Source organism: Corvus kubaryi, unplaced genomic scaffold, assembly GCF_017639235.1.
Source record: "Corvus kubaryi isolate FWS band 111438036 unplaced genomic scaffold, C.kubaryi_AGA036_p1.0 split1-131, whole genome shotgun sequence".
Taxonomy (NCBI): Eukaryota; Metazoa; Chordata; class Aves; order Passeriformes; family Corvidae; genus Corvus; species Corvus kubaryi.
The window spans coordinates 24,827,870-24,850,218 of record NW_024582073.1 but is presented as its reverse complement, the minus strand read 5'-3'; the positions used below and the strand labels follow the sequence as shown (position 1 = coordinate 24,850,218).

General features: G+C 40.5%; 1 protein-coding gene across 4 annotated transcripts; it reads left to right on the top strand.

Annotated features, from left to right (window-relative positions):
* The first annotated feature begins 140 nt into the window (after positions 1-140).
* On the top strand, positions 141-20,322 carry TACC3 (transforming acidic coiled-coil containing protein 3). Of its 4 annotated transcripts, none has more exons than XR_006020519.1 (16): positions 141-240; positions 4,015-4,195; positions 4,333-4,478; positions 6,825-7,904; positions 9,072-9,171; positions 9,640-9,832; positions 10,843-10,889; positions 11,742-11,875; positions 12,532-12,643; positions 13,352-13,533; positions 15,863-15,930; positions 16,021-16,064; positions 17,006-17,166; positions 18,485-18,591; positions 18,791-18,911; positions 20,152-20,205. XR_006020519.1 is itself a non-coding variant. In XM_042053420.1 (16 exons), the coding sequence occupies exons 2-16, from the start codon at positions 4,016-4,018 to the stop codon at positions 20,215-20,217; spliced, it is 2,712 nt and encodes a 903-aa protein (XP_041909354.1). In that variant the 5' UTR covers positions 142-240; position 4,015; the 3' UTR covers positions 20,218-20,322. The 4 variants fall into 4 exon arrangements, 3 of the variants coding, with proteins under 3 accessions (XP_041909356.1, XP_041909354.1, XP_041909357.1); XM_042053420.1 differs by having other exon boundaries at positions 142-240; positions 13,352-13,504; positions 20,152-20,322; XM_042053422.1 differs by lacking the exons at positions 11,742-11,875; positions 12,532-12,643 and having other exon boundaries at positions 13,352-13,504; positions 20,152-20,322.
* The last annotated feature ends 2,027 nt before the right edge of the window (positions 20,323-22,349 follow it).

Here is a 22,349-nt window from a genome sequence, read left to right as displayed (position 1 = left end):
GGGCGCACTCCGGGGGGAAAGGGTGCAACGGTCACGCGCGGCGCTGTCCCCGCCCCCCTCCCGCACGGCGCTGTTCTGATTGGCGGGCGCGCCCGAACGCCGCTCTCTCATTGGTGAGCCGGGGCGTCCGTTGGGTTTGAAATCGTGTGGCGGCGGCGGAGAGGTTGCGGCCGGCGGTGGGTGTAGCGCGCGCTGCCTCAGCCGAGCGCCCTGAGGACTCGTCCCGGGAACTGCTGGCAGGTACGGGGGGCTTAAGGAGCACGCTGTGACGTGGTGTGGGGCTGGAGGAAGTGTTTAGGTATCCCTTTGTGAGATTGGGGGATTTGGGGATCCCTCTGTAAGGTTGAGGCAGTGTGGGGCTGGGAGAGCCTATTCAGGGACCTCTTTGTGAGATTGGGGGGCTCGGGGACCACTCTGTGAATTTGGGGTGCTGTGGGGGTGGGCTTAGGGACCCCTTTGGGAGCTTGGCGTTGGGAGGGGCTTGGGGACCTTTCTGTGACCCTGGAGTCCTCGGGTAGGGGAACTCTGGGGCCGCCCTGTGAGTTTTAGGGGGTGGGGGGGATGGAGCTGGGAGAGGCTTAGTGACTCCTCTGAGCTGGAGATGGTTTGAGTTTGGTGGGGGAGTCCGTGGGGAGCTCGGAAACCTCTGTGTGAGGTAGGGTGGTATGGGACTGAGGGGGGTGGCTTGAGGGCCCCTCTGTAAGCTTGGGGTGGTGTGGTGCTTGGGGGGACTTTCAAAGACCCCTGTGTGAGATTCCTGCTTGGGGTGCTGTGGGACCGGGGGCACTTTCCTGTCTAGGGGGTGTCAGGGGCACTTCTGTGAGCTTCAGATTAAGACATTTGGGGGTCGTTTCAGTCAGTTTGAGGATGGAAAGAAGGCAGGAGCTCGGGGGCAATGGCAGGAGGGCGTGGTGGAGCTCAAGTGCCACTCCCACTGAATTCGGGGATGAGGTGTGAGGATCTTGGGAGCATCTCTGTGTTTTGAGGATGATACGGGGTTGATGGGGGACCTGGGGTGAGTCAGGAATAAAGAGGGACTGAGGCAGGGTTGGGTTTGGGTTTGACTTAAAACACATCTCGCTACAATGGTGGGCACGGACGGAGCTCCTGCGACGCCCTCCCTGGCCTTGCTGCTCCTCCCTTGCAGTCTGGAGAAGGTGATTATGAGAGAGTTGCTTACCAGGCGAGTGTTTTTGTTCTGAAGTGAGATGTTAGCACTAAAATGCTTATATATATATATATATATATATATTGCAGTCAGCTATGTGTCAGTTTGTATGAAAGTATTCAGAGCACATACCAATTTACTTTGCCATGAGTGAGTGATCTGCATCTTGGCTGCTCAAGAGTTCAGAAGGATAATTAAGTAGAAAAATGCCATCTCTGCCCTGCATGTTCAGTGGCTTTTCAGGCATTTGAGATTACGTCGGTGTTTTGGATACTGTGTCCCAGTATTTGTTAAACAACAGGTTACCTGAAGCACTTTACAAATTATAGGTAACTGAGGATTAATTATCTGATGTCATTGAATTTATTTTCATTCTTAACTGTAGAATGGCAGGTTCCTGCATGTGCCCACATAAATATTCTTCTAAAACAAGGAGCATTTTCATTTTTGTGAACTTTGATAGAACCATGGAATAGTTTGGGTTGAAATGGACCTTGAATATCATCAAGTTCCAACCTCCCTTACAGGAAGGGGACCTCCCAGGGATGTGGACACCTTACAATAGACCAGGTTGCTCCAAGCCCCATCCAGCCTGGCCTTGAGCTTTGTTTTGCTATAGTGGGAAAACTTGCTGCCTTTCATAATACTTGTGTGCCTTGGATGCCAACCACTTGAAACAAAGATATGAATTTCACTTTATCACAGCCACTAGCTAATGAACTTCTGGAATGTTAGATCAAATCTCGACTGCAAATTTTTAAAATAAATGCTGAGTTACTTTTAGTATTTTAATCCTAGAAAAAACTTGATTATTAGATTTAATATCTAAAGTGTTATATGTATATGTTGTCAGCTTGGTTTGGATTTGGTTTAGCAATGGTGCACAAGTAGCTCAAAGACAAAGCTGAAAAAGTCTCCAAACAAACCTCCTGTGCTTATGGAGCTTGTTTTAGAAGGTGTTGACAACTTTATCATGTCCTAGGCTTATTTCTAAAGTAATTACAGTAAAAAATACAGTTTGTAAAGATTCAATTCATCTGTTGTCTCAATTTTAGTTTGGATAAAGGAAAGCAATGAAGTTCACTTCAAGTTCTACAAGTGATTAATGTAGAAATACTTTATACATAAAATAACCTGAGCTAAAGCATTAATGTGATGAATACAGAAGGAATGAAGAAATAGCTAATACAGGCGTGCTTTGCATGCCATTGCTTCCATAGCCATTGTTTGCATTCCACTGCTGATTAAAAGTGCTGTTGTCAGGCTTGCAGAAAAAGCAGCTGAGTTCTGTGGAGAGTAGGAAGCAAATTTTCCCATAAGGATTAATGTAGGAGTGGAGAAATGTTTGGAGGCTGCATCTTAGAAATTTAAATGCATAAGGGCAAGGAGATTGAAAGCAGGACTTAAAATTTTCAGTCCAAGTGTTCTTGTTACCTCTTTATGACACTGAAAACAATAATTTGTAGTCTTTCTCAGCTGATTTTCTGGATTTCAGCTGATTTTCTGGATTTCAGCTGATTTTCTGGATTTCAGCTGATTTTCTGGATTTCAGCTGATTTTCTGGATTTCAGCTGATTTTCTGGATTTCAGCTGATTTTCTGATTAATCTCGAATACATGATGGAAAAACAGGCTAAGGATTAAGTGTTTGGGCACATCAAGCATTTGAGATCACTTAGAATGGTTACACATTGCAGAAAGCTAATGTCTCTTCCATTTGATACTGGTTATCTTGCATAGGTGATACAAGATAATACATCAGCTCTTATGAAATAAATCACTTTGATAGCAGGTTTCCAGATAATTAACTGTACTTCTCAGGTGTCATGACAGGTTCATAGACAGTGGTTATGCTTAGATCCTCCTTGCCATACCTTGTCTGTTTCTTAAAGAAAAAATAGCCATGGCATCACTGAATGTTACTGTTAGACCTTTAAGAACAGTAGAGGCTCCAATGGGAATAAAAAGTAGGCAGAGTTCGACTACATATAGCGTGGTGCCTTGTCTGGTGTATTTTATATGTGCTTTTTCTCTATTTCTAATTTATTTTCATTCTTAATCTTAGTTGTAGGCCAGGCTTTAGTTTCAAGTCCTTCACACTCGTAAAATTAGATCAGCATATAACAATCTACTAAAGCTTGTGCATGTCCAGTGTAAGAACAGTATTTGAGAAATACCTTTCTAGTGACAATTTTTCCCAGATTTGCATACCAATAATGTCTATGCTGCAAAGAATTCCTGAATCTTATGTGCTTTACAGGAGCAACATATGCTCAGACAGTGCAGGAAAAAGCTAATTTGATCCAGGACTGATCCCAAACACACCCTAACCAACCAAATTTGTTTCTGCTGTTTGCTGGTGTACAATGCAGTGATGAGACCATGTGAATAAAGCAGAGAGATCATTGTCATGTGTCTCACCTGTCCATTGCAGGAGCAGGTGTGTTGCTTAGCTGGATGCCCTGTTACAAGAGACATGGCTGTACATCACTGGCTGAAGGGGTTGGGAATGAGGAAACATTGCAGGTGACAGAGCTCCCTTTAAAGGACGGGCAACTTAATTAGTAAGGCCATAATGTGAGCTGTGGAAGGCATAATATCAACGATTAGCTTCTCAAGCCCCTACCAAAAGTAGAGGGGCTGGGCTGTGCTGCTTTTAGATATTTCAGAGTCTTCTGAGATAGACCTGTCCGTATGAAGACTTTCCATGCTTCCAGCTTTCCCTTTGAAGCTGTTAATCTTGGCTAGTCAGTGCCAGGCTGCCAACTTCTTCCATTATCTTAAAGTGCATCTGGCTGACCACACCCTCTCATTCATGCTGCGCTGCTGTGTGTGTTGATGTTCTAGAATGAGTCTGCAGATTTTAAATGCAGAAAATGGAGAAAATGGAGGAAGCATTAAGGATGATTTAACAGCAGAAGACGCTGGCTTTTTCTTTGCGCTGCCGGAGCCTACAGGGAGACCTTCCATTCTTCGCGTGTCCCAGAAAGAAAACTTGCCACCAAAAAGTGTGGGAAAAGCAATGAAGGTAAACCTTTGGTTTTGTATTATTTTTATTCTTTCTTCTTCTGAGATCTCTGCTACTGAATGCATGTGGTATTTGGTGCTTGAAAGATATTGTGCTCATGTTTTTCCTTTTTCTTTCCCCCCATGCCTTTCTTAAAGGTAACCTTTCAAACTCCTCAAAGAGATCCTCACACTCGAAAAATCCTGAGTCCTGCTATGACAGACAAACTTCAGACTGCTTTTGCACTTGATGGTTGCCGTGAAGACGTGGCAGATGATGTTTTGTATGTACCCTCTGATGCTGAGTAAGTAGTGAATCCACTGCTAACTGTGTTACCCATGTGGGACATGCTCAAGTTAACTTTCCCTATTTTAAACCTCTAAAATATAATTTTCTATTCTATCACAAGATGTAAACTGTACAAGAGGACCAAAATGAATACTAACTGATACATAAACTTTTTTCAAAGATAAAATTTTCTTTAAAATAATGAGTTAATTTGATCGTAATATTAATTATTGAACTTTATTTCTAACTCCTCTGTAATTGGTTTCATTGAGGTGACTTATGGTATGAATAAATAGCTTGAGAAGAGATACTGTAAGAAACAATTTCGTATTCTCTACCTGATGTAGGGTTTTCATGTAAGAATACAACTATGCTGAAGCTAAGCCTTAAAGTATCTTATCTTGTATGTTAAGTACTGTTATCTTGAGGAGTATAAACAGATAAATCTTCTGAAGGATTAGCTTGAATTGACACCTTGAGTCAGGGAGTTTTAAGATTTTCTTTAATCTAGCAACACAAAGTGAATGTAACATCAGTCACAAGTGTAAACAAGTTTATATGCCTTTATAGTCTAGGAGCTTGAGTCTCAAACTGGCTCATGGTAGCTGTTTGGAGAAGAGCATAAAGTCTTTAATGTTTCAATTTGGGGGTGTTGTGACAACAAAAAATAAAAATTTTTATTACTGACTTTTCTTAGCCCCCTTTTAAAGTAGTATAAACATCTGACACCTGTAATTCCCACTAGCAAGAAGTTTCAGGTCTTAGTTTTGCCTTCTGCAAGCAAATACTTTTGTTTGTTTTTTAAGTACCCAATACTTTTATTTGATCCCTATTTTCTTGTTGGAAAGAGGAGAAAGGAAAAAGGGTGGCAACACTTAAATATTCTTTAAGTGTGTAAATTTGCTTCAACTGTTTATTTCCATGTACAGTCTGGTTCAGAAAGCTATTTCTAAACTAAAACACCGCAATTGAATAATGTAATGGTATTTATGCCCCAAATTCATTTCTTGCACAAATAAACAAAGATTTAGTACTTAGAAAGTTCAAGTGACTTTAAAGGATCGGCACCGAATTGTTCTAGTTAGGGCATAATTGTATCAATGCACTGCTTGTACTGAACATGTCCTCTCTAGTTTTAAAATGTGAGGATTTGTTTGTAGCAAAAAAGTGAAAGGGCTCCGCGTAGCTGAACGGGGTCACTTTTGACTCCTCACAAGTGATTGACCGTTCCAAGCAGGTGTCTTGCTCCTGACTGGCATTTATTAGGTTAAACGCGGAAGGAGAGTGGGAGGGACCTGAGTAGTCGCAGCCTGGGGCTGAGCTATTGCCGGGAAGAGGCGCTCAAACCGGGTGAGAAGGACTTCTTCAGCTCTTATCTCCCACCTCTGCTTTCGAGTTTATCAAAGAGGAGTTTTTAGTGAGTGGCTTTTAATCATGTTCTGTTCTGCAGCAGATAAGGATGGCACATAAAAATAATAACTTTATGGAGGGACAAAACAATGGGAGGAAATCCTGTTTCAGGAAGTAATGGCTTAACTCTCTGTAGTCTGAGGCTAAGCTTTCAGAAGTTGTGTAGAGTTTGGGGAAATAAAGTGGAGAGCTATAACTTGTAGAATATTCAGAATAGTGGGTACACAAACTCTTTAACTTGTTTCTTTTGCTAGAAAATCTTACCTTTCTCTTACTTGAGAAGTATTTTCTTGTATATCACTTGGCTCTTCAGATCTGCTGTTGTACAGAATTTAGAATGCCTGAAGTCCAGGTTCTGTTTTGGTATATGGGATAGAACCCCGTAAGACAGATGCTAGTGCATACTTTCAGGGGGGAAAGTATTTGCCGGAATGACGAGACAAAGTAATGACTAGTGTGGGAGAACCTGAATCATGGCTTGATTTCGTCCCAGATTGGAGTCTGTTGTGACTCAGATGAATCTGCATGAAGATGGTACCACAAGTTGTGCTTGTGTTTGAGCTGCTGCCTGTCAATAACTCCTAAGCAATCTGTGTTTCACTGCCTAGTGAAAGGGCAATGTCCAAATGCTGTGGTGAGTAGAGCAGTCTCCAGGGATGACTGGCATAAGGTAGCAAGGGGTAGAACAGGAGGCTTAAGAACACTGACTAACTTCAAAGGTTGATCTCCCTATGCTTTGTGTGTACCAGAGCTCATAAATCTTGACTGTTTAGGTGAAAAGTGAATTCTTGCTGTTACATTTTGCTGTCAGCTGTCTTACTGCAAAAAAAAAAAAAAAGATTGCTCTGAGCATGCAAAGCTACTTGTGCAAGTGTTTCTAAAGATAATTTCAAACCATGCCTGCAAAGTAACTGTGGCACATGTGATCTTTCTTCATTTTTTTTAAATGCAGCACATGTCAACAAAAGACTGAAGCTGAAACAAACCGGATACAAATGCCAGAGAAGGTCAGTGTGGCTCCTTACCCAGATGATGAGATGCCAGTGAAGAGTCGAGGTTCCTACAATATTGATTTTGATAACTTAAATGACATCAATCCTTTTCAAAGTTCAGTACAGTTGCCTCATTCTCCTGGAAATCTGCAGAAGTCTTCCGTAAAAGTATCCAGCAGCCCTGAGAAAACTATTGAGGAAAGTAATGATTCTCTTCTGCGGGATGATGCAGCTCCTTCTGCTTCAACCACAGCAAGTACAGAGTGTTTAAGTGAAGAGAAGACTTTCATCTCTGAAAAGGAATCTGCACTGAGCGAGCTGGAGTCTAACAAATCCAAACTGTCCCCTGAGCAAGCGCTTGGTGACTCTGAGCAGGGTGTGAAGTCTGCTTCCACAGATGCAAGCCAAACTGATAATTCAGTGGCATTAACAGAGGCACCTACACCTCCTGTACAGTCACCTGGCAACTTAGGTCCTGGTAGTTCTGATGTAACTAACTCTTTTAAAACTGGGGAATCAAAGCTTCAGACAGTTTCAGTAGCAGAAAAAGCCTCTGCAGAAGAGTCAAAGCCTGATGAAGAACTGGGTGTCTCCAAAGGGAAACCTGCAGAAAAGCCTGATGTCACCAAGGCTGGACCAGTAAAACTGGAATTTGACTTTGATAATACCACTGCTAGAAAACCACCTCCTAAGAAATTAGGTAAAAGAACTGGAATTAAACCACCTTCCAAAAAAATTCCTATTACCAAAACAAAACCAGAGAATACTGAAGTGCAAAATAAAAGTAATGTGGAAGATGAAATCCCTCTTCCTAAAGCATCTTATAAGTTTGACTGGGACAAACTTGATGATCCAAACTTCAATCCGTTTGGCGGAGGCTCTAAAATTTCCACCTCACCCGAGTGTTCTAAACCCAGCTCTCAGAAAGCTCACCTGCCAGAGGAACAGGATAGTGCCTCACTGAGAGGGCAGCCTCTTCTGGTGGAGCAGGATAATGGTCCCAGTACCTGTGAAACTCTTGAGAAAGAACCCAAAAATCTGTAAGTAAATCTGTAACTGAATGCAGAAGCACCTTAAATCCATGTGAGGAAAGTTAGATAGTATCTCAAACTAGTCCGTTCCTACTTCCTTGACTGCCACCCTCCAATGCTGCTTGTCTGTTGTAATCTTTAACACAATTATGTTACAACTGCAAAGATCTTAATTGGGGAAACTTCTGAGATGACTAGCTCTAGGCAAAAGGTGTTCTTAAATATTTGAGAATGGAAGGGAGCAGGCTTAGATGGGAAGAGCATTGTTCAAGTGGTACTTTCCCCACTCCTCCGGGATTAAAGTGTGGAGAATCAGGTGACTGCAACTGTCTTTAAATAAAACAGGGAAGTAGGCAGCAGTGTTGCACATGGTGCAGCATGGGAAGGGACCAGGCAGTTTTGTTCTGTGCTCTAAGTTCACCTTGAACTCTTAAGGTGCTATTTCTTCCCTGCATGTTCTTGGTATCTAAATGCTTTCTCAAATAAAAATACCTGTCTCTGAAGCTGCATTTTTTTTGGCACCACACAAATTATTTGAGAATGGAATGTGTTGTTACCTTTCCTAGAAAGTCTAGTTATTAAAATGTCGATGTTACTATAGACAGTCAGGTACTTGCCAGAACTAGACTGGCACAAATTGTTCATTTGACAGAAATGTTTGCATTCTTGCTCCCTGTGTAACATGGTCAGTTACTGTTTACCAAGGTGACAAGTTTACTTACTGCTGATAGCACAAGTGGAGCATTGGACTTCTCTAATGAAGTTCACACCAATAATCAAAGCATTGCCTTGGAAAGAAGAGCAGACTGCTTGTAATTCTGTTCTTACTTAAACAAAAAACCTATCTTATTTTAAAAAAGTAATGAGCCTAACAAATGGAAATAAGAGAACAGTGTTAAGAGGATAGAAATAAGTGATGCTTCTGTGACTTTCTGCTTCCTAGATAACGCTGCTTCTGATGGAGGGAGAGCTCTGTCACATAAGGTCTCAGCAGGCGAGACAGTAAATTTACATCCCCACCCTCTGTCAAGCTTCCAGTGCTGTGGCAGTAGAATCTTTCAAAGGAGCTACCTTTGTTCAATTCATCTGGCAATATAGAATTTGAACTGTGTGACTTAAATACAGTTTTTTTATTTTCCCTTTTTATTTTGTTTGTTTGTTTTTGTGTTTCTTTAGGGGAATTGTTGAGCAGAGTGTGGTAGAAGACATGCTGGAAGCTCAAGAGGAGAAGCCAGGAGTTCAAGCGGAAGCTGAACTTCCGGGAAAGGGAGAAGTGGTAAGGTATAGGAAAGATAGCCAGTTCTTACCAAGTTGTTCCATGAAGCAGAGTTCTTTGACTTAATGACTTAATTTTGTGAAACCTATTTTTGATATTTTGTGTAAGAATTAGTGGGTTTGTGTATCTTCAACAGCTTTAGAGGGAATGTCAACTGTGCAGACCTGGTGTTTTGAAGGTAACATCAGAAACAGCTAAATTGCTACCTTGGTATTTAGTATCTTTTTTGATCAGCAGTTGCATATAGGGATAAACATAAGGGCTTGAACTCTGAAAAAAAAAAAGGCTCTTGTATAATATGAGCTGTGCTCAGTGTTGGTAGCTTAATTTCTATGCCTGTGAATTCTCATTTTATTATGTTGGCTGCCCACTTAGTTTATGACAATCCAGTTTGATAATTTAAATGATTTTCATTGCATTTTTAAATAATTATTTTAACAATTAAAAGGATTTTGTTTTTCTCATCAGGAGAAGCAAGCAAGCCCATCTAAAATGTTTCCAGTTAATGTTGCCCCTTCTCAAGATAATTTGGTTTCCACTGACAGTGGAAAAAAGTCAATGTCTGCAGAAGAAATTAAACCTAGTTCCCCCAGAACTGAAGTAACGGCAGATGAGACAGCTAATGCTGAACCTGAGGAGCTCTTCAGACCATCATCAGAAGGTAAGGGCATTTCTTTTAAACGGACTGAAGGTGTATTGTTACAACAACGTGTGTGTATATATTGTTCTACTTAAGTTTTATCATGGATTCTAGTTTTTTTTTTCCCTCTCATTCTGAGCCTCTGAAAGGACTCCAGAACCCACAATGACTAGCAGCACTGGGAAATGTACCTAAGCCTATATCTAACTTTCTCTGGTTTAAGCTAAGTTCAAAAAGCTGACTATTAGAATTCAGCTGCCTGGGATGATGAAATTTAGGCTGGTACAGAAACTATTTTCTTAAAGTTTCAGTGGCAGCTTCTGTGCTGAAAAATTGCTCCCTTAAAATAATTTCTGGTATTAAAGATTTTGTAAGTTGAGAGCTTTAGAGCTATACAGTTGTGTGTATTTGTGAGTCTTGTAGATTAGGCCTTAGCACTACTGGTTTCATACTGCAGTGTGAATGATCTTCCTGACAAGCATGCTTGTCTTGAGAGCTTCCTCCATAGCTGTGACTTAACCACTTGGAAGGGTTATTCCTGGTAGGAGCATTGTGTGGAAGGAGGAGCAAATGGTTTGACTGCAGTGCAGTCTGTCACTCACCTTCATACTTGAGTGGAATCGCTGTATTGGGAAATGGCTATAACTTCATCTGTCAAACCTGAGCTGTGTGCTAATTTTAATGGTGAGATTGACAATCTTGCTCTTTCATGGGGCATTGCGTATGACAGCGTATCTGAGTGTGCTTGTCACTTTAACCATAGAACACCAAAAGTTCTTCAACTGTGTGCTAAATCTGACATATTCTTACAAGTATTTGGAAACAAATGGAAGCTGTAAGTTTGCTTAGCATAAAGTCTTTGCTTTTTTCAGGTCTAGATAGAAAGACAGTATTTTGAGCAAATGAAGAGCTAGAAGTCATGAGACTGAGAGGAGGGATTTATTTGCTTTATACACATCTGTTTGTTTCTGTCTGTGGTAGGACAATTTGACAATATTGCATCTTCATAGTATTGTTTCCTCCTTTTCCAGTTTTAGGAATGGGCATAGACTATCTGGAACAGTTTGGGACTTCATCAGTAAGTATGGCTTTAAGTATTTTGTTTGCTGTCTTGGCAGTATGGAGAAGAGAGGAAAGGAAAGATGTAACTATCAAGCCTTAAATGTTTTCATGAATTAACTTCCCTTTGAACTGTCACCTAGTCCAAAAGAATGTGATGACAAGGCTGTGTAGGGGGTGATGGTGCAAGGAAATGTAGTTATAGCAGTTCAACTAAAAATCAAAGGTCTCTGGCTGTCGGTGTGCAAAGGTGCTATTTTTCTTTAATAGCAGTGAAACTGAGGTGAATGATGTTTTACTTCTGTCCAAAACTGCCAGAACATGATGCTTTGAAAGTGCAGGATCATTGTTTCAAAAAGATTTCTTTCTAAGCTCTTTTGCTTTATGGCCAGTTTTGGGAAATCTGTCTCTAAATGGGGCTTGTCTTTAATCAGTTCAGCTTAGTTATTTTTTCCTCCTTGGGTCTAGAATAAGAGTATCTCTCAACAGTGGAGGCACTGAATTGAAATTGTTCTGGTCATGCTGTGTTTGTCCTTATTGTATGAGCAAAGACAGAATGGAGCAAAGACACTGCTTTTTCAGCTTATAATACTATCCTTCCCCTCTCAGTGTCTTCTGCTGGTTTGGAATAGTTCATTAACGATTGCCCTTTTGATTCTGTCTGTGAGCAGATTGAGTTCCCTTGATATTACATAAGGACCTAAGCATGTGGGCACAAAGTTCTCTTATGTAATTTTCCTCCTGAGAACAATACTCTGGCCACTGAAGAATAGGATCACCCACTGTCCAGAGGATTATTTGTTTGTGGGTGGGATGTGTGTGTTGTGCTCTGAAGCAGCAGATCTGCCAGTTTTTGCCTCTTTTCCTTCAGTTCAAAGAATCAGCCTTGAGAAAACAGTCACTGTATTTGAAGTTTGACCCGCTATTGAGAGACAGTCCAAGAAAACCAATTTGTGGTACTGTTGAATCAAGTGAGAGTATCATGACAGCTGCACCTCAGCCTGGGTAGGTACTGTCTTAGTACATAAAATCAGAGTTGTTTAGCTTGGAAAAGACCTTTCAGATTGTCAAGTCCAACAGTTAACCCAGTGCTGGGGAGTCTACCACTGAACCATGTCTCCAGGTGCCACATCTATACATCTTTTAAATACCTTCAGGTTTGGTGACTCTACCACTTCCCTGGGCAGCACGTTCCAGTGCTTGACCACCCTTTCAGTGAGGAAATTTCCCCTAATATCCAATTTCCCCTTTCTAAACCTTCCCTGGTGCAATTTGAGGCTGTTTAATCCAGTATTCTTCCTTGGGAGAATAGACCAACCTCTACCTCACTACAACCTTCTGTCAGTTGTAGAGAGTGAGAAGGTCCCCCCTGAGCCTCCTTTTCTCCAGGCTGAGCCCCCTCAGTTGCCCCTCATCAGACTTGTGCTCCAGACCCTTCCCCAGCTCTGTGCCCTTCTCTGGACATGCTCCAGCCCCTCAGTGTCCAAAGTGACAGTGAGAGGCCCAAAACTGAACACAGGATTTGAGGTGTGGCCTCACTGGTGCTTAGTACAGGGAGACAATCACTGCCCTGGCCCTGCTGGACACACTACTGCTGGTACAGGAGCTTTGCAAAGAAAGGCAGCACTTGAATTTAATGGTGTATGTTTGTTCATTTTTAGTCCCGTTGCTGATTTAAGTAAATTGCTTGAGGAAGCTGGAAAGCCTCTAGTGAGCCTTCAAAGTGAAGAAAAACCAAAAGGACTAGATCTTCTGGGGACATTTACAACTTCTGTAAGGATGTCTGGAATGCTATCAGGTTTCATGTTGATAGTTTGGGAAGGGGATAGCCTAGGTTCTGGACTTAAGACTTACAGAGATAATTTAGGGATTGCAGAATGTGATAAATGTTTATTTAAACTGTTGTTTTAAACCCGGTTGGATACTCATTTATATCAAAGTTGAACTTACTTAAGAAAATGTTCATCAGAATTAAAAGTGTTTTTTGTGGAAACTGATGCTACTGCACATAGTCCACGAGAATTTGAGCTGTTTTTAAGAATGCTGTAGTCGAACAATCTTTTTTTATGCAAGTCAAGCCACAAAAGACAAGCTTTGTATTGTAATTGCATTAGTGGGATGAGAAGCACTTTGGTTAAACTGGATGGTCTTACAGCTATGGTTTATAGTTTGAACAGATCTGCAAACAGCAGCTCATCCTGAAATGGTCTTTTTTACTTGTGGGGAAACAGCACGGTGTCATCTGCTTTGTTTCTGATAGCTGTAATTGGTGGACAGCAGTTCTGATTCGACCTTGTAGATATTTCTTAGAGCTATCTGGTCAACTTCAAAGTAAGAAAGTTTGATGGTAACAAACTTCTGGATCTATCTTGTATGTTTAAGTGAGATGTGTTGACTTGATACTGAATAATGTGCATACAGCTACTCAATGGCATGACAGTAGGAATCTTTTGAAACTTTGCATTTTTCTTTTCTTTACAGGACACTGGTCCCCTAATTCCAGGCTCCCTGAGCAGTGATGTTCCTCCAGTCCCTTTTGCTGCTTCTACAGATGCTGCAGTGGATGCTATTATAGATGTGCTAAAATACAGCCAAAAAGACATGGATACAGCTGTTGAGCTGGTTAAGAGAGAGGTATCGTGGCCCTTCCAAAGCAGAACTTGGTATAGCCTTGGAAGGTCCTTTGGTTTAGATTATCTGGGATAAATCTCTACTTTGCAGTTTTTTTCATCATACTTGACATAAGTATCTCATTCTGAAAAGCTTGCTGTGGACTTGGTGGATGCTGTAGGTATAGAACTCTTTAGAGCTAACACTTCAGGGAATAGGATAAACTCCATTATTAGTCAGCTTCTGCCTTAGATCTGGTCACTATTAAAAGGCACATGTTATCAGATGGGATAGTTAGGCTTAATATCAGTGATCTGGATACTTCTAATTCAACAGGCAGAAAATATATTTTCATACCAATGGAAGAGAGTGACTTCTTATGTAATTTCCAAAAACCAGATAAAACTGCAGTGCCAACTCAGTGCTATGGTCAGATCTTTTCTTGTGGGATGTGAATGCACAACAATATATCCAGCTAATAAAGTGAAGGTGAGATCTGGAGCTCTCTCTAGAGGAGAAGGACATTAGTGAAGGAGGGAAGAAGTAGTTCGTAAGATTTTAAGCCTGTTCTGTAATTACAGAAATTGCCTTTAAAAGCCCATCTTCTGACAGATGCAAGATGATTTATATATCCACTCATTTTAAAAATTTGAGTACTTGATTCATTATGGCTTCTGAGGTATGCAACTTCACAAACACTAGATAATGTAAGAGGAGTATGGAAGCATAAGTGTCCTTAAACTAATTGTATCACTTCAGTAAAAAATGTGGCTTTCAAAATTCCTGACTGCTGTACTGCAGGCAGTGACAATAGGGACACCAAACAAAGATGACCTATGATTATTTGCTGCTTAAGTTACTCTTTTGTTTTAGAGTACAGAGACAGTAGCTTTTCTAGGAGTAGCTTTTACTTTGTCATTTAGGTGACGACTTTCGCCCAGCATATTATCTAGTACAGGAAAACAGATGTGGCTTTGACAGGGGACAGCTCTTAGTGCATTGATCTAAAACTAAGAATCTATATAATAGCAGGGGGTAAAGCTTGTAATATCTTAAAAGTGCTGCTCTACTTTCTTGTTTGAAAGAACTATTTTAAACCTGCAAACACCGTTATAGTTGTGACTGGATGACTCCAGCTGTGTTGCTTAAATAAAAAGGCTTGGAATTACAATATTAACCTGAAAGGAAGACAGACTAAACTTCAGGGTTTTTTTTTTTTTTTTTCCCTCTCTGAAACAACTCAAGAGTAGGAGGAAAGGGAAAACCTGTTTTCCCTGTGAGCAAATACAGCACTTATGAAAGCTTGCTTTTTTGGGGTCTACTGAACCCTTTCTGAGTTTACAAGTGCAAGTTTCTAACTTGTTTCCATCTTCTCATACTTTTGCTTTTGTAATGTTTTGTAACATTTTTTTCTAGCTTAGCTATCGCTACTTCTCTTTATAGGTTGTGCATTCTTTTTTCACTAGTGTCCTGCTTCCTCTCATCTGAATATATTTTAAGTGAGTTTGCTCTAAAATAAATACTGAAAAATCGGTGTGCTACAGTTTACTGTGCAGTTTTGGGACAGAATTAGCAGTAATCATGTGCTTTCACTTTCTTTTTTTTTAAAAAATTCCAGGTTATTTTATGTATTTTGGGCCTCTTGTCTTTGAAGGCCTCCTGCACTGCAGTCAGCTGTGTTACAGTTCTTAAATGTAACTTTGTCCTGAGGCCGCTGTTATGATGTTGCACGAAGCGTTTAGCAAAAAGTATTTGTGCTGCTTAATTCCGTTACTGTTACTGTGAGTTCTGCTTCAGTTCAGCTGATGTGAAATAGTTATGATTATTCTCAAATGAATTGAGGCATCTTTTTATCCTCCCCTTTCCATGTTTCCTAATTTAGTGTTGAATATAAATTATTTCAAACAGCAGTTTGGTCTTGAATAAGCTTCTGGTATTTGTTCTCTCATGTGTTAAGATTAGCAGGTTCGTGAAGTGCTTTTTTTTTTTTTTTTTTTTCGTCTGCCTTGTAAATAAGAGGGAAATATGTGTCACTTGAGAGAATGTTCCTTGGCCCATTGTGTTCTCTCAGAAGTTATAGTGATTGACACAGACACTGAGTAACAGAAGCCAAGAGGTTGGTTGGCTGAGTTGGCTCTGATCTTTTCACTTGAAGAGATACTGGTAATATGCTGGGAGTCATATATGCAAGATCTATGTATTAATCTAAATCTTATTTGAGTCAAGTTTGTAATGAAACCATTTAGATTCTGTTAAGCAATTAGAAATTATTTCTCTCTCTGTATTAAAAGTATATCAAAGTTGCCCTTCAGACTATTTTTAGTATCAAATCTTTTATCTCTTTTTGTGCAAAAATAAAAACTTACCTTTTTACCCTCAAAGGTTCAAGAGAAAGAGCTGGAATGGAGTAAGAAGTATAATAAGCTTCATATGGAATACAAGGAAATGGGGTATGAATCTGTCCTGACTTTTATATCTACTTATTTACTCCTGATACTTTTTCTAACTTATGGTCAACTTTTCTTTTTCATGGTTTGTAGAAAAATAGTTGCTGAATTTGAACGGACAATAACACAAGTTATGGGTAAGTTCCATATTTACACTTTGAGTGTCTTGGGGGGCTGGAGCATGCTTAGCCCGGAGTTACTAAATGAGGGTAGTACTCTTTCATCTCTGACATTAATATTTCAAGTGCAGGATTAGTGTAAGGTTTAAGACAAAGTCGACTAACAATTTTATGCATATTCATAGACATGATGTCACTTGGTAGGTAAGGATGACTTTTTGAATCAGGCATGAACACACTGGAGTTTGAGCTGTTGGTTTATTAAAACTGCAGATCCAGTTGTCAGCACTTTCTGTTTAATTGTTTATTATCTGGCATCATTTAAGTGGTGAGATATCACTAGAAGTTCTTGCTGGACAGATCTGGCCTTTTGCTTTAGTCAAGTTTGTGACTTCAAAACTAGGGAAGACATACTGTGAAACTCTTGTTGTATAGGTGTACTTTCTTAGCTCAAAGCTGAATAGGCACATCTGTGCCCACTCTTTTGTGCTTCTCTAAGACTATGGGAAACACAGCTTGGGTGTGCTAACACAAACCTGTCCTGAAAGTCTGCTCTGCTAGTCTGACTTGTTATCCCAGTCTCCTCCAGATCTTCCAGCTGTTGTGTATGTATAATGAAAAATATTTTTGGATTCCTTGCTTCTATCACAACATTTGAGGCTCCTGCTACAGTAAACTAGGGTGGAATATTTTGACTACAGTGCAGGCAAAAAATGCATTTGGCAAGCAACTGTCATTGTGTTTAATGGCCTTAAGTTTGATGTGAGGTAATATGTAGCAAATAGAGACAAAGACAGACTTCTTGAAAGCAAGACAGAAATGGTGTCTTTCCAGTGAGAGGCTGTGTTATGAACCTTTGTAGGAGGAAGAATTGAAGGTGTGGGGGTTATCTCTCTGTACTGTGGAACTAGTTTTATTCTAAAGTAATAACTATCATGGGTTAACTCCGCTTTATCTAGAGGATGCTCAGAAGCAGAAGGAAGCCTCAAGGAAAGAAATACAGAGGCTGATGGAAGAGAATCAGCAAGCTACTTCAGATCTGAACTCTATGGAGAAGTCTTTCTCTGAACTCTTCAAACGACTTGAAAAACAGAAAGATGCGTTAGAGGGTTACCACAGAGTAAGATGATTTAATGCAAATAATGTCCTTCCAAGATAAATGAGATTTAGTGGAGAGGAAATGATGAAATTTCTAGAGCAGCCATTAGTTAGGTAGTATAGGGACTACCTGTAAAACCAGGTGCTAAGTTCTTTAAATAAAAGATTATAAAAAAACTATTGATTTGTTGTACTTAGTGACTGACTTGAAGTAAGATAATGATAGCTGTTAGGAGGCAAAATTTCTTCAGAAGTGAGCTGTTTTTTGCTGCAACACATAATTTTTGTTAATCATAGAGATACTCTCATGTAGCAACTGCTGCATGAGAGCAGCTTGTTTCCCCTACATCATATTGAATGGACGTTGAAGAGGATTTGCAATTATAAATCAGAATAATAGTTTGAGTGCTCTTTACGAAGATGTTTGTGGGCTTTTTCTAAAGCTAATGTCAAGCCTTCATTCTGCAGCCTCTTCAGAGGCTGGAGGAAGGAAGCTAATGAGTATAAGCTATAGTTTCTTACTGCCTGAAATGCATAAAAATTGATTCAGTTGGTGCTTAAAAAAGTGCCTTCAGATTTTTTTTTCATTCAGTTATCCTTTAATGTCCCTGTTTACTAAAACTTATAAACTAGCCTGTTAGGAGTTCCATGGTAGTCTAGGTTTGAGAAACAGGCACAGTGTCTGTTACAACTTTAATTTCCTCTTTACTGAGATGTCAGGCTTCCTTCATCTTGTGTCCCCTCCAGCTCCACTCTAAATTCAGAAGCCTTTTCTGTAGCACAGAGATAAGCATCACTTGGAAACACAGTTCCTAAATTCAAGACCTGCAATTAGTAAAGTCTTAGCACCTGTTTTGAACAGTTCCAACTTCCTACAATAGCTAATAAAATACGTTCATAGTGTGACTACCAAGGTAATTTTCTTGCTGTTAGTGGTGGATTTGTTTACATCAGGGCTGAATCTTTCCATGGGTTCTTAGAAGTTGGGTTTCTAGGTATTTTTGGGACAATTGCAACTTAATACAAAGCTGATTTTAAAAAAATCAAAGCAAAACAAACAAAACCAATTAGTGACTGTAGTTTTAGTGACTTTCTTTACTAGAGTTTGCTACTAAGTAGTGTATTGGGGGAAATATGGTGAATAAATGTTTGCAAAGTTAAGATAGTTGAAAGGAGGCAGTTTAGTCCATATAGGCCTGTGGGACTTCACAGTTGTTCTTCTTACTCCAGTGAGCAAATACTGCCGCTTAAGTGTAGTCAAATAGCCCATTTGTCAAATGGAGAGACTCTTCCAACTACTATCATAAAAGGCTGACTAAACTTCTTTGGTTTTGGGACAGAATGAAGAAGTTCTGAAGAAATGTGCAGAAGATTACTTGGCTAGAATTAAAAAAGAGGAGCAGAGATATCAGGCACTCAAAGCACATGCTGAAGAAAAGCTGCAGCAGTAAGTAACATGTCAAGTGCCAGGAGTGAAATATATAGTTTTCACAGTTGCTGCAGAATGTGGTTCAATAGTGCCAAAACTTGGCTTAGACATGTTTCATTTGGTGATTAATCCAAAGTACAATCATCTAGTGTGATTCTGTGAAGAGTTTTGTTGTGCTGTCTGAAGGGATGTAAACACCATCTTGCACCTGTTTCAGAGCCAATGAGGAAATTGCCCAGGTTCGCAGCAAAGCAAAATCAGAGACTGCAGCACTTCAAGCCACCCTGCGCAAAGAACAGATGAGGATCCAGTCTTTAGAGAGGAGCCTTGAACAAAAGGTCAGTCACAGTGCCATTGGGTGAGTCTCTTCAAGCTATTGCCTTAGACTAGGTCAGGAACTCCCTTGTGCCAGGGCTAGAAGGAGCCTTGCTAACTGTACTGGTTTTGATGGCTGCTGTCCTGGCAGGCTTTGGGAATTAGGCATTGAGACCTAAGACACAAGTTGTCATGTCAGGACTTGTCTGTATGTTTAGATTTTTCTTGGAGCACAAGGTTTGTTCCCAAACCAGTCTGGGCTACTGTCAGGAGGTTACCTGAACTACAGGAGGAGGTGGTGATTAACAGTTACACATGATGCAGAGCAGAATCTGGGAATAAATTTTGAATAACTGTCTGGCTCAGCTTGTTCATGAACATGACTTGTAAGCTGTTAGCACTAATATATATTTAACTGTATGTGACTCAAGTTTTCAGTATTGTTCAGGCCATTAATCCTTGTACTTTATATTGTTTCCTATTGGATAGGTAAAGTCTCAGAATGCTTTGTAAAAGTGCATCTGTTTCCTTTGTTGGAAGCCTTCAAAGGAATAAGAAAGACCTTTGAGGATTAAAAGTCACTGCTGGAGATGCATGCTGTTAGTTTTACTGCATCATTGTTGTCTCTGCCAGCATTAAAGACTCAAAAATGGATAATGCTGACACATTCGTATTATGGAAAAAAACCATATTTGTGAGTCTTCAGTCTTAGGGCTAAAGTTTGCCTAGCTGAGGAAACAGTAGGCCTGTAACTGGAGAGATGAGAGAAGCCATTTAACACAGAACTGTTTGGTCTTGTCATAGATACAGTAGCACTTTGTTAAGAAATGGTTTAAACATTCTATAAGGAATTCTACAAACTGGAAGTTGTCACATGTCAGTAAAAGTGTCAAGGCATCATTTTACAGAGTCTGTCTTGTGAAGGTTAAAAGCAAAGCTGTCCCTGTCTTGAATTTTGGTGTACCTAACAAAGGCTTTGAGTCCCAAAAGTCTTGTTTTCCTGGATCAGTTGGTCTGCAAGTATTATGGAAATGTCTGGGGAAGAAGTAGAAAGAGTATAGTGGATTCTGGCTCCTGAGGCTCCTAAGGATGCCATGTGACCTTTGGCATAGTAGACTGTCCTTTACATTACATTTGCATTAGCCACTACCATGTAAGTGGACTTTCTATTCCATGTGTTGGTGAACAGGACTTTCAACTTGCTCACAAGGTTGTAACATAGTTTGGACATACCTGAAACTCACTTTTTTCTTTCTTCCACAGACTAAAGAAAATGATGAATTAACAAAAATCTGTGATGACTTGATCTCGAAGATGGAAAAAAATTGATATCTTAACTGTCTTGTAAATATGTTTAGTTTCTCTGACTTGCTGTCTTGTGTGTTCACTCACTTTTTTATGTATGTTGGGAAAAAATAAAATACTTGATTCACACTTGTCTTTCATATGATTGGCTGTATCTTTTGTAGGAAACATGTATTAAGTTCAGTTGCTGCTTCCAGTAAGTAACAATGTCTTCCATAACATTTTCCCATGTTGCTCAAAGGAGAAACTTTTAATCAGTGTACCTTCAGTCTGTTCCCTGTGTAAGAACTTCAGAGTTCTATTCTTGTGACCTGGTTGTGCTGGGGAGGGTTGCCATGGGCCATGTCTCTATTTTGCACTGCCTGCTCTCTCACTTAAATTGAGGCATTCCAGAGTTACAAGACTGAAATAAAACTGAACCTGCACAAATGGTATAAAGTATATAGTAATGTAAAAATATTTGGAACTTCGCTTTGGTTTGTGGATTTGTTTTTTTGGGTTTTTTATTATTAAGGGGAGCTGGAGTGACTTTGTTTTTGCAGATGACTAAGCAGAGGTTTAATGGCAGGCCTGATTGTCTGCTGCTCTCTCTCTCTCTCTCTCTCTGGGGTTTTCCATGTCATTAGTCTGTCTGACACTACTGACTTTAAAATCTCCAGTCAATCTCACTGGCCCTGCCTGTAATGGAAAGCCTTGAGAGCTGTGGGCTGCAGGTCACAGGTTATGATGAAGTCTGCCCTAGGCAACAGCAGACATCTTGGATAGACTTTTATTACCCAACTGCTTTATTACTCAACAGCCATCAGCAGGACTGTCTTAGTGCAAGCTACAACTTTTGATTCCTAAAATTACCTGGGAGGTTATTCCCTCACTTCCCTGACTCACAGATGCATCTTCCTCCACAGGGCTGTTGCTGCTGAGTGCTGAGCTGTGCTTGGAGCCCTTCCCTTAAATTAGGGTAGGCTGCCAGGGCAGGTGGAAAAATGAGTAGCAGTGCCTCAGAGTTCACAGTCAACTCCTCTGAGGCAGCTACTCCTGAGTGTAGGTATCGGGAACACCCTACAGATCAAAGCTAGTTAATTAGCATGCTTCAGGTTCATGATTTGTGGGGTTTTCTTAGTGCAGAAATCACAAACATGAGGGTGACAGCAGTGGCGATGATATTAAATGCCTGGCTCTTGTAGAAGTTGGGCTGTATTTTTCAACTTGTATCTTAGGAAAGTGGCAAATGGCAGAGGAGAAAAAATAGCCATAGTACAGAGTGTACAAAACCAAAGTTTACTACCCCCTGCCTCAACTTCAGATTTCAGGAATTACTCCAGACTGCCTTGGGCTGTTTCTTTATAAATAGGCAACCATGCTGATGAGAAGTCTTGTACTTGGTCTAATTTGTGAGATGCCATAATTATGGAAACTGATTTTTACTGAATTTGTAATAGAATGTTTTGGAGGGGACCTCAAAGATTCTCATTCCAACCCCTGGCCATGGGCAGGGACACTTTCCACTAGACCAGGTTGCTCAGAGCCCCATCCAACCTGGCCTTGAACACTTCCAGGGGTGGGGCATCCACAAATTCTCTGGGCAGCACAAGAGGCTGGCACTGAAGTTGCTGCTACTATTAGGCTACAATTAGGAAAGGTCCAGCATTCAGCCCCAGAGGCCAGACCTGTGCTTTGCTCTGGTGTTGGCTCATCTCTGTGGTGTGATGAGCCAGACTGGTCTGGGGGAAAGGGCAGTGACTGATTGAAACTGCTGTTTTATGATGGATCATTGTGTCGTGCAGGCTCACTTTGTGCATAAAAAGAGGGGTAGGAAAAGGGCAGAGCGTTTCAGGGATGAAGGTAGGTTTGTCAGGGATAAATAAACCTGCAATCCTAAATACTTCCACAAGATGTAGCTGCTGCTCTTTGAAATACGGGGTTTTCTGAGTGGTGCTTCAGCACATTGCAGAGCTGGAGTTTGTCCTTCTCTAGTTGAGCTTAAAGCCAATAAGAACAGTGTTTTTATGGATTCCTGTTGGAAAGGATAAAGAGCTGCACAGTGATGTATGATAACCAGTAAACTGTAAATAGTGATAAATGCTGTCTGGAGTTTAGTGCTACAGGTGCCAAAGTGTTACACAACCTGTGTGCACCTTTAGGAAACTGCTACGTCA